The sequence below is a fragment of the Crocuta crocuta genome, unplaced genomic scaffold, assembly GCF_008692635.1.
Source record: "Crocuta crocuta isolate KB4526 unplaced genomic scaffold, BGI_CrCroc_1.0 scaffold50, whole genome shotgun sequence".
Lineage (NCBI taxonomy): Eukaryota > Metazoa > Chordata > Mammalia > Carnivora > Hyaenidae > Crocuta > Crocuta crocuta.
In genome coordinates this window covers 7,563,259-7,574,273 of record NW_027527428.1, presented here as the reverse complement: position 1 = coordinate 7,574,273, position 11,015 = coordinate 7,563,259, and the positions used below count along the sequence as shown (strand labels likewise).

The following is an 11,015-nucleotide window of genomic DNA, read 5'->3' as shown; positions in this document are numbered from 1 at the left end:
CTTGTCTGACCCATTGCTTACCTAGAAGCATACTATTAATTTACAGTATCTGTACAGGTCTCAAGTTTTCTCGGGTCTTCGAATGTCTTACAACACCTTATTGAATACTGGGTATTTATTTGTTTGTTTTTAATGTTTTTAAATTTATTTCTGAGAGAGAGAGACAGCGTGAGCAGGGGAGGGTCAGAGAGAGAGGGAGACACAGACTCTGAAACAGGCTCCAGGCTCCGAGCCGGCAGTCAGCACAGAGCCCGACGCGGGGCTCGAACCCAGGAACCGTGAGATCGTGACCGGAGCCGAAGTCGGACGCTGCGCGACTGAGCCCCCGGGCGCCCCAAACCTGGCGTGTCTGTCACACAGCACATCTCGTCAGGCCAGGTGCCTTCGAGCGCTCGCTCCAGCGGGACCACGGCCTCCCACGGCCGACACGGGGTGCATATTTGGTGTTACTATTCTCAGGTGTGTTAACTCAGTTTTCACGTTTGTTACGATTCTTCTTTCCCCCTTGGCCGTCGGATGCGGAGACACTTGCGGGCGGAACGGCGGGTCTGTGCGCACGTGCACGGCGGGGAGCCGGGGCGCGAGCTCGCGCCGCACCGGCAGGTTCGGGTTCCCCGCTGAGCAGGGAAGCGTGAGGCCACAGGGTTCCTTCAGGAAAGGGCCGCCGGCTTCCCGGGGCCGCCAGGAGGCAGGCCCGGCCCCGGGGAGGCTCGCAGGTAGGTNAGGCAGAGCCAGGCCGGAGAAGGAGCCTTCCCGCGCTTTCCCGCGGAGCAGGAGCCGCCTTTGTGAGGAGGGGGGCGGGCGGGACGGGCCTCAGCGCGGGGCTCCAAGTGCGTGGCCATCGGGCTGCGCCGAAGCGGCCTCGGCGAGGTCAGGGCCGCCCCCGGGAGTGGCGCCCCGCCGCCCGCGGCTGAGCCGCCCGTGTCCCTTTTCAGTGTGCGGACGATGCCGAAGCTGCAGGGCTTCGAGTTCTGGAGCCGCACCCTGGGGGGCGCTCGCCATGTCGTGGCGCCCATGGTGGACCAGAGCGAGCTGGCCTGGAGGCTGCTGAGCCGCCGGCACGGGGCCCAGCTCTGCTACACGCCCATGCTGCACGCCCAGGTCTTCGTGCGCGACGCCAACTACCGGAAGGACAACCTGTACTGCGAAGTGTGCCCCGAGGACCGGCCCCTCATCGTGCAGGTGGGCCGGAGGGCGGGACCTCCCGATCCGAGAGGAGGGCGGGGCTTCCAAGGGCACCTGCTGCGGGTGTCCGCGGTCCACCCCACCGGGTTTGTTAGAGACCCCTTGGGCGCCCTGGAAGACTCAAGCCCCCGACACCGCACCACCGGCCCTGTCACCGCACGCTGTCAGGTCTTTGGGAACAGTGCCCTGCTCTGTGTCCAGAGTCCGTGATCCCAGCCTTGTTACAGTTGAGACAAATTACGTGGTTCTGTGTTCCCCCTCCCGTGGCCTGCGGACGCACCATATGTAAACTTTCAGGACGGGATGACGTCCTGCAGGCAACCCTGGGACGCTGTCTCCACTGAGTCAGGTGTGGACCCCCGTGGGGCCTGGTTCAGGTTCGAGGCAACTTCCTTGTTTTCCAGTTCTGTGCCAATGACCCAGAAGTGTTTGTCCAGGCGGCTCTCCTGGCCCAGGATTACTGTGATGCCATCGACCTGAACCTGGGGTGCCCGCAGATGATAGCCAAGCGAGGTGAGTTCTGTTCTGGGTCCCTGTGTTGAGCGCCCGCATTCGGCTGGGGTGAGGCTCGGTGCCACAGGGTGCCCGGATGGAGGCCAGGGTGTGGCTGACCCTGCTCCCACAGCGGGGGCAGCTCAGGTGGCGTCCCAGCCTTTTGTTTGCTCCTCCCTCTGGAGGCGGCTCTTCTCCAGCGCTGGAGGGACGGGGCTCTGCTGGCTCCCGGGATAATCCCTTCCCTTAGTCCCCCGGGGGGGTCACTGGGCGCCATCTGGGTAAACGTGCGTCGCTGAAAGGTTACACTGGCTGCCCGGCGTGGGGCTCACGCTTTCTTCACTGAGCCCAAGGGGTTGCTGGCTGGTCAGAAGCTGGGGGAGGGGAGATCCTGGGCAGCAGCCCCCAAGTGTGATGCTGAGAAACTGTTCGTCCCCGTGATTGTTGCCGCCCCCTCAGATGGCTGGGGGGGAAGGTGGTGGTGCTTGTGCCCTGTGTGGCCGTGGGGGGGGGGCGGGGGGAGGAGAGGCGCCAAGGGCCATGCCTATCTCGTGCAGGTCACTACGGGGCTTTCTTGCAGGAGGAGTGGGACCTACTCCAGAGAATGAGTGAGTTGGCTGCGGGTGTAGGCGGGGCGTCAGGCTGGGGCAGGGTTGGCGAAGCAGCTCTGAGACCTTGGCTGGCAAGTCGCCGTCCTGGTGCGCTCGCTGCTGCAGGACGAGCCCTAAGTCGAGCCAGACCCGTAGGTGCCAGAGGGAGAGGGGGAGGGGTCCCCGCCCCTCCAGTGCCCTGGTGGACAGAGGCGGCAGGTCTCAGCTCCCCGCAGCCTGCGTGCGGGTGAACACCACGCTTCTCAGAAACCGACTTCTTTTTCCCAGTTCTGCTGGCACATGAGAAACTCTCTGTCCCCGTCACTTGCAAAATCCGTGTCTTCCCAGAGATTGACAAGACCGTGAAGTACGCTCAGATGCTGGAGAAGGCCGGCTGTCAGGTGAGGGGGCCGAGCACCACTCCCCGGCCCCGTGTCCTCTGCACCTGGAGCCAGGTGTGGAGGGGCCTGGACCCCAGGAGCCCCCTTGAGCAAACTCTGGGGGGTGAACTGGAATCCTGGCAACCGTCAGGTGGGACCTGAGGAGGGTAGAAGGTGGACAAGCCCCAGCTCACTTCTCTGTACCTGCCAGCAGCCTTGAGGTCAGGTGGTTGCCCGCCTGGCCCTCCCTCAGGCGTTTGGAGCTGGGCTCGAGGGTGCTGTCACTTCCAAGACTGGCCCTCCTCAAACAAGGCTGTGCCTCTCGGCTCCACCTCCTGGGTGGGTCCGTGGGAGACATGGGGGGGGAGGGGGAGCGACCTGCCAGCCTCGACCCGGGGGACGGAGACAGTGCGCGAACCGGATGCAAGGCTGCCTTTGCTCCGCTCTGCGTGGGAAGCAGATGCCAAAGCGAGGGGGTTCCCCTGGGGCCGGCTTGGGGTCTGCGGCCACAAGTGGGATAGAGCCTGGGCGCTGCTGTGTCCCAGCTGCTGACCGTGCACGGGCGCACCAAGGAGCAGAAGGGGCCGTTGTCAGGCACCGCGTCCTGGGAGCATATCAAGGCTGTGCGGTGAGTGGACACAGAGGGCAGACCTGGGGTGGGGATGCAGCCTGGCCCCGAGACCAGGTGCCCAGCCGTTCGGCCGCCACCAGTGGGGGGTAATGGGGGAGGTGACCAGGGCCAGTAGGGAGCCTTGTAGCAGGAAGAGGAGCATGTCCTGGCTGGGGCGCGGCCCCTGAAAGTGAGGGAACCGGGTTCTTCTGAGCATGCGCCCCCTGCCCCCGACAGGAAGGCAGTAACCATCCCTGTGTTTGCCAACGGGAACATCCAGTGCCTGCAGGACGTGGAGCGTTGCATCCAGGACACGGGAGTGCAGGGGGTCATGAGCGCAGGTGAGGTCGTGACCCTGTGGGGACCCCCCCGCTGGCCTTGCTCACAGGCTGACCTCAGCATGGGAGGGGGCGGCCCTCTGGGCACGGGAGTGCCTGCAGCCTCAAGCCCACGACCCCACCCACAGAGGGCAACCTGCACAACCCTGCCCTGTTTGAGGGCCGCAGCCCTGCCGTGTGGGAGCTGGCCGAGGAATATCTGGACATCGTGCGGCAGCACCCCTGCCCCCTGTCCTACGTCCGGGCCCACCTCTTCAAGCTGTGGCACCACACGTGAGTACGCTCTCGAGGCACACCCCGCCAGCTCTGGACCCCACCTGGGGTGTTGGGGGTCCCAAGGGGGTGGGCTGTCTGGACGGGGGTGGGGGGGTGTTAGCCGCGTGTGACGGAGCCCCTGCCTTAGGCTGCAGGTGCACCAGCAGCTTCGGGAGGAACTCGCCAAGGTGAAGACCCTGGAGGGCATCGCGGCCGTGAGCCAGGAGCTGAAGCTGCGCTGCCAGGCAGGTGCTGGGGCTGGCAGGGCCGCCGGGGGGGGGGCCGGGGCTCCGTGACGAAGGGCCCTCTGGGCTTTGCAGGAGGATATGTCCAGGCAGAAGGAGGGAGAGAAGCCAGCGGGCGGCCTGCCTTTCTTCCACTGGATCTGCCAGCCCTATTTCCGGCCAGGGTGAGCTGCACGGCAGCACAGGGGCAGAGGTGGGGGGCACAGGACAGGGCTGCGGGACCCCGGCCTGCCTTTCGCGGCCTCAGCGGAGGGTGCTGGCGGCTCAGTCCCATCTCTTGGTGTCATGCTTGCTGCTTTTCTATCGGCGGGTGCTGCGGTTTTACGTTTTTTCTCCACAAGGGGATTCTCTCCTGTTTCCAATCCTGGGTGTGTCTGTCCTGGGGCCAGCAGGTTGACACCCCTGCGCTTCCCCTGGGGTCTTGCAGGTGAGCTTGGCTGCCATCTGTGGCCCCCCAGGCCCAGCCGCGGCGGCACAAGAGCCAAGCTGCTGGGGCCCCCAGAGGGTTGTGGGCACGTCGTCTCTCGCAAGTGCCCCCGGCTCTGCCCACCACCCTTCCCTTTCAGGCCCAGGGAAGGGAGCAGGGAGAACGGGGGAGCCCGCAGCAAGCGGGCCCTGGAGGAGGAGGAAGGGGGCACAGACGTCCTGTCCAAGAACAAGCAGAAGAAGCAGCTGAGGAACCCCCACAAGACCTTCGACCCGTCGCTGAAGCGTGAGCCGTTCCCGCTGCCCGGGCCGGAGGAGAGCCGTGGAGGGGCCGCCTTCCGGAGAAGGCCCGCCTAGTGGCGAGCGCGCAGAGGAGTGGGGGGGAGGTCCTTGGGCCGGTGGGCCGCAGGTTGCCAGCAGCCCCGGGGCCCACTGCATCCTGCCCCCCTCACGCTGCCTGGCCGGCCCCAGGGGGCAGGAACCCCCACCGGGACTCCGGGGAGGAAGCGGCAGCTGGGGGATGGGTTCGCCTGCCGAGCCAACAGGTTTTTGTTCCTTTCTCAGCAAAATACGCGAAGTGTGACCAGTGTGGAAACCCAAAGGTGAGTCTGGCCCTGCTGCCCGGGGCAGAGCGCGGCCTCGGCAGGTAGCGGGCAGGGTGGTCCCCTGCTGACACCGCCTCACAGGGTCCCTGCGGGAGCGGCCCCCCTGCCCCAGGCTCACCCGCTCTCCTGCGTCCAGGGCAACAGATGTGTGTTCAACCTGTGCCGGGGCTGCTGCAAGAAGCGAGCTTTCAGAGAGGCCGCGGATTGCCCAGGTAGGGGCACCTGCTGCTGTCCGCGTGTCCCCTCTGGGGACAGTGCAGCCTTTGGCCTCCTGAGCCCCACTTCTTCCTGCTCCTCTGCCAGGTCACGGATTGCTTTTTAAAACCAAATTGGAGAAGTCTCTGGCCTGGAAGGGAGCCCAGTCCCGGCTGCAGGAGCCTCAGCCAACAGGGTCGGGGGACCCAGGCAGCTTTCCCGAGGTGGTGGGCAGCGCCCTGGCCTGAAGGGCGGCCAGAGCCCCAGGCACAGCGCCNCCGGTCCCAGGGCTGCTGCTGCAGCCTCATCACGCCCCGCTGGAGGAATCGCCTTTACTCAGGGAATCTCCCGCTACTCGACACGGAAGGATGAGCTGGTCTTGCCCTCACCTGCGCTGGGAGCCCGGAAATGCTGCACCAGGGAGCAGGCTCCCAGGCCGGACCTGCCCCCTCCTAGCAACGTGTGTGTTCAGCAGTGAACAATAAATCGTTTCAGATGTGTGCGGAGAGCGTGTGTGGGGATGGGGGAAGCCGGTGGAACGAGGAACCTTCCGGTGTGGGAAACCTCGCCCCCTCCCCGCCACGCTGCCTGGCTGAGGGACGGAGCCCAGGGAAGCAAGGTCTGTGCCTGGAGGAGCCTTAAGAGCCGTCTAGGCAGGAAGGAACGGCACCCAGGGGTGTTCTCAGGCTGTCCTTTAATGGCCGGAGGGGACCATCCGCAGGGGCAGGGAGGCCGTGCTGCCGGGAGGGGCTCTGGGCCCGCAGAGGGGAGTCCTGTGGGTCTTCCCGGAAGGGCCTGGACCAGCAGTCCGTGTGGCCAGGGCCCCCAGCACAGGGCACAGCAGCGTGGAGGGAGCACAGAGGCTGGATGTGGAAGCCCCAGCGGGTGGGGGGAACGGTGGGGGGGGAGGGGTCACAGGTGGCACCTTCAAAAGTGTCGAAAGAGCGCCAGGAGGCCCACGTGTCCGAGTCCGGGGAGGAGGGAGGCGGCAGGCACGCACACCGTCCTGGGGGCCGCGGGGGCCCTCACATGTTGGTGCTCATCCGGGACTGGCTGTTGGCCGGCGTCAGCTCGCCTTGGCTCCCCTCTGGGGAAGGGGACTGGGGCAGAGACAACGGCTGCTCAGCTCCGCAGCCGCACTTGCGCTCCCCCCCCTCCCCACCCCCGCAGGCCCGGGCTGCCCCGACCTCACCTTGACGTGAATCTGGTTACGCAGCACCGCCGCCCGCAGGATCATGGCTTTGGCACGCCGCTGGAACTCCTTCCCCATCAGCAGGGACTTCTCAAACGTGGTGCTGCGCTGATCCACATCCCTGGCGTACAGGATCTGTGGAGGCACGGGGCTCAGCGGGGTCCCTTGGGGCTCAGGGGTTCCCTCCCTGCACCCACGGCCTTGGCCCGAGCACGGCCACCTTGCTGTGGGAGTCGATGCGGGCGTTGATGAGCCCCTCCAGGATGAGCTGCGTCAGCTCGTCCTCCAGGGCCGCCACTGTGGTGTTGAAGGCTGCGGCCATCTTGTGCATGTCAGCCGACACGTAGGGGCTGAAGTACTGCGGGGCAGAGGGCGTGTCAGCCTCCTGCGGCCCCAGACCCGGGCCAGGCACCCCACCTCCGCTCTGTCCCCTCACATCTACCTGGATGAGGGCACGGTTGCGGATCTGAGTGTAGAGGGTCCTGACGTGGGGAGCCAGGTACATGTCCAAGAGCAGGTTGTCCTGGTGAAGAGACCTGGTCAGCCACCAGCTGCCCCAGGCCTTCGGCCTTGCCCGCCCTCCACACCTGGCAGGTCCCTCACCTTCATCTCATCCAGCATCTTTAGGCACGAGGCATACTTGGACTCGTAGAATTTAAAGATGATGTCCCGAACCTGGGGCTCCAGCTCCAAGAATAACTTGAAAGAGCTGCAGGTGCAGACCCTCAGAGCCGGCCCCGCACCTGCCCACCCGCCCCGCAGGCCGGGGGAGGGGGAGCCCTCAGGCCCTGAGAGCGCCGGCCTCAGGCTCCTGGGAAGGGCTGGGCCCCCAAGAGGGACTGGCTGCGGGACCAGCACCCACCCCGCACGCACCTGCTGGAAATAACATTGCGCTGCAGCTCCTGGCGGTCAAAGGTGGCCAGGGCACACAGGCCGCCATAAACGGCCACGTTGCTGGGGGAAAGCAGCTGAAGGGCAAGAAAGGGCATCCAGACCCAACTGGTCACTGACGGTCAGGGCAGAATTCGAGTGGGGGGAGGCCCAGAGGCGAGACTAGGTCACCCCTGCCCTGCCCCTCCCCGAAAAACTACCCAGGCCTCCGCTGGGGGATACCCCGGGGGAAAGAACCCAACCCACAAGCCCTCACCCTGATTCCCAAGTCCCAGCAAGGGCTCCTCCCGAGACCCTCGCACTCCTCACCTCAGGGAAATCACAGTGGTCGAACGAAGCCAGCAAAAAGCACTTGGCTGCCTGCTTGTACTTTCGAGCAGCCAACTCGGCCAGGCCTGGGGGAGGGCGGGGGGGGCGGCGTAGGGAGGGAGAATGAAGCCTGGTGCCCCAGGGGAGCTGCCAGAGCCTCACAGGGCCATCAGCAAACGGGCCCCAGCCTCCCCAACCCCAGGCGCTCCTCTGTCCGGGACACGGTGCCAACTCGGCACTCCCCTCACTCAAGGGCCCGGGGAAGCTGTGCACAGGTGTGGTCACTCCTGCAAAGGCCTCCGGGGCTGAGCAGGGGACCAGCAGCGAGAGCAGCTGAGAGCGACGCCTGGGCCTCTGCCCACCTGCCGCACCCTAGCAGAGCCTGGGCGAGGCAGGCATCACCTGGCGCCATAGGTGCCCGAGGACCCTGACCCAGGTTGTGAGACTCAACACTCGGCAGGCACTGGCCACCCACAGCGCTGAGGTCAGCGGTGGTGTCCTTCCGCCCCAGAGCTCACCTGCGGCACACTTGAGCTTGGTGAGGATAGCCTGGGTCTGGCTGTCCCGCTCTCCACGCTGCTGCAGGGGAAAGTCGAACACCATGAGCCACCAAAGCCCCCCACGCTCTTGTCCTTTCCCGGGCCCTGTCCGGCCTCAGAGGGGCAAGGGCAGACTGCGGACGAGGAGGCCTGCGGGAGTCAGGGGTCCCGGGGCAGGTCGGGGGCGGAGTCAGCGTTACCTCGGCGATCTCAGGAGTGGACTCGGCCTTGCTGACGTAGCTCAGCACGTGAGACCAGTTCTGCAAGTAGACGCTGACCTGGTGGGCGGGAGGGGTGGACTCAGCCCGGGGGCGCCCCCTGCCGGTTGAGGCGCGATGCGCCCTGCGGCCTCTCCCCGCGCCCACCCAACCGCAGCAGGGCGCACCTTGATGACGTTGAGGCACATGTTGATGACGTGCTTGGCGCTGGTGCAGTAGTCCCGGGCCCGGGAGTAACACTTGAGGGCATTGCTGAGGTCCCCACAGTCAAGATAGTGGTCACCCAGGTCGTCGTGGCCGCGCCTGTGGGCCCAGACATGAGCGCGCTGGGCCCAGGCCCACGCAGCCCAGCTGCCTGCCCAGCCTGCCCCCGCCCCCGCCCCGAGCGGCACCTGATACTCTCCTTGATGGAGTTGCCCTTGTAGTTCTTGAGGTCCGTGTCCAGCTTCTCCAGCTTCAGCAGGGCCTTCTTCCGTGTGGCCTCCACCCAGGCCGTGTCGAGGGGCGGTGGTTCCGCACCACTGTCGGGGGCGCTGTCAGGCGCACTCTGCAGCTCCCTGCGGGGGACCTGGCCATCAGGGCCCAATGCGCGTGCGCGGGCCTCCCCCAAGCTCTGGCCCAGCCGCTAAGGGGGCGTCCCCACAGCCTGGTGGGGACGCCCAATGGGAAGAGAGTCATGCAGCCACGCCGAGACCAGAGAAGTAAACTGTCATCTCAAGCTTGACGTCAGAATAACTGCGTGTCACATGCACACAGAATAGACCAGGACAACACAGTGACGGCCACACAGCAGGGAGAGTGAGGACCTAGCCCATTTGGCCATTTACCACCCTGCCTGGCTTTTCAACAAGGACGGCCAGGCGGCCGTGGTGAGGCAGTGCTCCTCCTAAAGTGTCCTCATAGGGGTGATGTCACTTCCCAGGGGCACAGAAAGGGCCCCCTGCCTGGGCTGCTCCCGAGGAGGACATCTGGTGCCCGCCGCCACCCTGCCCTCCCAGGCCCCAGCGCCAGCTCCCACTGTGGCCCCCGGGGCCCGGCCCCCGCCCTGCCCTCACCTGGTGGCCTCCGAGAGCTTCCGGTGGATCTCCTCATACATGTCCACGTTGAAGGTCCTCTGCACAAAGGACAGGGCCATCTTCAGGGCCTCTGCCCGCAGCGGGGGGCAGTGATCAGCAATGAACTGCAGCCGTTCGATGCGCATAAGCCCGCTGTAGCTGGCCGCGTACTGCTCCAGATCCTGGGGCGGGTGTGCGGAGTGGAGGGAGGTTGTGAGAGGTGGAACCCAGAGGCCAAGCCCCGGCAGGAAAAGCAGGGGCAGAACCCGAATGCGGACCCTCCTCCTGTTTCCGAGAGGCCTCACGCATATGTGGGCCTCAGACAGACCACTAGCCAGTTCTAGAAAAGGCCACGTGGGGTAGAGCTCTGCCCCGGGGCACGGAGGGGGTGCACGGCCAGAGCCAGAAGAGCACCCCTCGCTCCTGCCAGAAGAGCACCCCTCGCTCCTGCCAGTCCCCGAGCTGGGGAGGAAAGGAGCAGTGCTCTGTGGGTCGGGCCCCAGGAAGACCTGTCCTCAGTGTGAGGCAAGGTGCACTGCAGCCTGGGCCGTGGGCTTGCCCATGTGGGAGAGAAGTGGGGTGCATGGTCTCCAGCGGGACACCACCCTTTTTAAGTGGGGAGCGGAACAGCCCAAAGGCTCCTGGGTGAGCGGAAAATACGGCCAGAGTGGGGAGCCCGGGCAGGGCCTCCCGTGGGGGGTCAGTCCCCTCCTGCCCACCCCGGAAGCGCCCCCAGACTCCATACCAGGGTGGGGTTCTCCACAACGTAGTTGACATCAGGTGCATTCTGCGGGTCCTCCTGAGGGTCCACATCAATCTGCATGGGCTCCACGGCCCCCTGCAACACGGGCGGGCACCTTGGCACCTTGAGCCGGACCGCCCCCGTCGGGAGAGGAGCCCTCACTGTGCCCTCAGCTCTCCTCTGCCCGCCGTGCTGTCTCCCCGGCGGGATCCTGTCGGGGAAAGCCGGCCATCCCTGCCCCTCCCCCCCGGCCGGTCTCCCAGGTCGTGTCCAACGCCGCCCCGGCGAAGGCTGGCGGCTGGTGGCCAGGCAGCGCCCGGCGGCCACGTTAACCGCCCAGCTCCGGCGCGGGAAGAGGACAGCGGGGCGCCACTGCTCCCTCCCCCCTTCCCTGCTCGTTCCCAGCCGCCGTCCTGACGCTGCCTCCTCCGAGCCCTAAGGAAGAAACGGGCGCGGCCTCCGCCCGGGAGCGCCCCGACCGCGGGGGCTGCAGCGGCGGCAGGGNGGTACCTCATAAAGCAGCGTACAGGCCGACAGGCTGGCGCTCAGGCTGAAGTCCCCGGCCGTGCCCGGCAGGAAGAGGTCTGACCTACTGCTGTGAGGGGTGCAGTACAGATCTGTCACTGACGAGGAGGCCGAGCTGGGGGCCGGGCTATCCCTCATTCTGTCCTGACTCTCTGCACCCCCCGACCCTGACACACAGCTGGCCTGCTGCTGAAGGGAGAAAGAGCGTTAGCGCCCGGCCGCG

The 11,015-nt window shown here is 66.2% G+C and overlaps 2 protein-coding genes across 8 annotated transcripts in view; one reads left to right on the top strand and one right to left on the bottom strand.

Moving 5' to 3' along the window:
* Positions 1 to 938: 938 nt before the first annotated feature.
* Positions 939 to 5,595, top strand: DUS1L (dihydrouridine synthase 1 like). Of its 2 annotated transcripts, none has more exons than XM_077755786.1 (13): positions 939 to 1,182; positions 1,590 to 1,698; positions 2,235 to 2,285; positions 2,616 to 2,668; positions 3,193 to 3,275; positions 3,495 to 3,598; positions 3,724 to 3,868; positions 3,999 to 4,095; positions 4,171 to 4,259; positions 4,662 to 4,807; positions 5,086 to 5,123; positions 5,263 to 5,338; positions 5,430 to 5,595. In XM_077755786.1, the coding sequence occupies exons 1-13, from the start codon at positions 946 to 948 to the stop codon at positions 5,567 to 5,569; spliced, it is 1,368 nt and encodes a 455-aa protein (XP_077611912.1). In that variant the 5' UTR covers positions 939 to 945; the 3' UTR covers positions 5,570 to 5,595. The 2 variants fall into 2 exon arrangements, with proteins under 2 accessions (XP_077611912.1, XP_077611902.1); XM_077755776.1 differs by having other exon boundaries at positions 2,556 to 2,668.
* A 403-nt stretch (positions 5,596 to 5,998) lies between these two features.
* GPS1 (G protein pathway suppressor 1) overlaps positions 5,999 to 11,015 on the bottom strand; it is a 5,580-nt gene continuing 563 nt past the window's right edge. The window contains exons 1-14 of one of the 6 annotated variants that reach the window (XM_077755745.1): positions 10,778 to 10,992; positions 10,271 to 10,363; positions 9,526 to 9,707; positions 8,863 to 9,027; positions 8,638 to 8,773; positions 8,453 to 8,530; positions 8,232 to 8,292; positions 7,714 to 7,799; positions 7,387 to 7,481; positions 7,117 to 7,222; positions 6,956 to 7,036; positions 6,734 to 6,871; positions 6,514 to 6,648; positions 5,999 to 6,421 (exon numbers count right to left, since the gene is read on the bottom strand). In XM_077755745.1, the coding sequence (XP_077611871.1) occupies positions 6,347 to 6,421; positions 6,514 to 6,648; positions 6,734 to 6,871; positions 6,956 to 7,036; positions 7,117 to 7,222; positions 7,387 to 7,481; positions 7,714 to 7,799; positions 8,232 to 8,292; positions 8,453 to 8,530; positions 8,638 to 8,773; positions 8,863 to 9,027; positions 9,526 to 9,707; positions 10,271 to 10,363; positions 10,778 to 10,930 (1,584 nt within the window). In that variant the 5' untranslated portion in view covers positions 10,931 to 10,992 and the 3' untranslated portion in view covers positions 5,999 to 6,346. Of the gene's footprint in view, positions 6,649 to 6,733; positions 6,872 to 6,955; positions 7,037 to 7,116; positions 7,223 to 7,386; positions 7,482 to 7,713; positions 7,800 to 8,231; positions 8,293 to 8,452; positions 8,531 to 8,637; positions 8,774 to 8,862; positions 9,028 to 9,525; positions 9,708 to 10,270; positions 10,364 to 10,777; positions 11,010 to 11,015 lie in introns of those variants that run through there. The other 5 variants (XM_077755753.1, XM_077755726.1, XM_077755735.1 and 2 more) reach the window with 5 other exon arrangements.